Genomic DNA, 1,275 nt, shown 5'->3' on the forward strand with positions numbered 1-1,275 from the left:
GGGTTGGGTAGAGGGGCCGCCGGTCGGTGAGGAGCCAGTCGAGGGGTGCCCGGCCGGAGGAAGAGGAGGATGAAGAGGAGGAGGAAGGGGTGGCAGGGGCAGCATGCTGCTGGGGCACCGTGCCGCCCGCCTCGCCGGCCACCCCCCAGCCACAGCACGCGCTCAGGGCCAGGAGGGCCAGCGGCCACGGGAGCATCAGCGGGGGCCCGTCAGCACGCGGGAGGTCCTGCCGCCCCATCCTGCTGCCACCCGGCCGGCTTCTTCATTCTCTCACCCCACGGCGATCCTCCGGGATGGCCCTGCCCTGCAACGGCACCGCGCGAAGCGGGGACTCCATGAGGCCAGAACACGGGGCCAGGTGAGGCCAACTCAACACAGGTAAAACCAGGTGCAAGCCAAAGCTAAGGGAAAACAGGGTTTGGTTTGAGGAGGCCGCTGATGAAAGGGAAGCCACGCTCCAAGGAGAGCCATGCATTGGGCATGGTCATGCTGCAGGAGTTAAGAGTTTATGGCGTTACATTTTCTGGCTGCTGCTGGAGATAAATGAAATCTCAGTTAAGGATTGTCTGAGACATTTCTGGCTTTTTTCCCTCTATGTTTTTCTTCACTGTACACCAGCCTGGCAAGCCTGGTTGGGTCCAGCGCCCTGCGTTTTGGGGATGGTGCACTGTGCACAGCTTGTTTCAGAGGGGGCGAAAAATAATGAGCATAGGGAACTGGAAAAAAATGGGCTTTTCCAGGTATGGGTTGAGCTGTATGCAGTTAATGTTAGACTTTCCTTTGCATGCTGCTAGTGGTTGAGGTGATGGATGGATGGATGAGGTGATGGATGGATGGATGGATGGATGGATGGATGTCGGTCCACCCCAAAGCTGGCTGGGCTGATCACAATGGTGTTTTATATGCAATTGGTATTTATCTCAAGCCAAAACCTTTCTGGTCTCAGCCCAGAGCCTGAATTTGCACATGAAGGTAAGGCATGGGAAGTTACAAGGTCCAGCAGTGCCGGAGTGAGGTCTTGTGGTGGAAGCAAGAGCTTCCTAAAAGCAAGAGCTTGCCTAAAAATGGGGTCCCCATCATCCCAGTGCTTCCAGAGGAGGTAATTTTATTCCCCCCAGATCATGGAGAAGGTGGAGGGCAAGGGCCCGGAGCCCAGATGCTCACCCCTGCTGAGCACACACCAGCTCCATGCTCTTTTGAACAGGGCTTTGCTGGATGAATCATCGTGTTTTAACACATATAATTACTAATTATAATTATAATTATTATTAGTTA

The 1,275-nt window shown here is 54.8% G+C and overlaps 1 protein-coding gene across 1 annotated transcript in view; it reads right to left on the reverse strand.

Moving 5' to 3' along the window:
• Window positions 1-238, reverse strand: part of BRINP2 (bone morphogenetic protein/retinoic acid inducible neural-specific 2) — a 5,656-nt gene extending 5,418 nt beyond the window's left edge. Inside the window, exon 1 of the mRNA XM_010191353.1 lies at window positions 8-238. Coding sequence (XP_010189655.1) covers window positions 8-238 — 231 coding nt within the window. The remainder of the gene's footprint in view (window positions 1-7) is intronic.
• Between the last annotated feature and the right edge of the window lie 1,037 nt (window positions 239-1,275).

Source organism: Mesitornis unicolor, unplaced genomic scaffold (assembly GCF_000695765.1).
Source record: "Mesitornis unicolor isolate BGI_N332 unplaced genomic scaffold, ASM69576v1 scaffold10559, whole genome shotgun sequence".
Classification (NCBI taxonomy): domain Eukaryota; kingdom Metazoa; phylum Chordata; class Aves; order Mesitornithiformes; family Mesitornithidae; genus Mesitornis; species Mesitornis unicolor.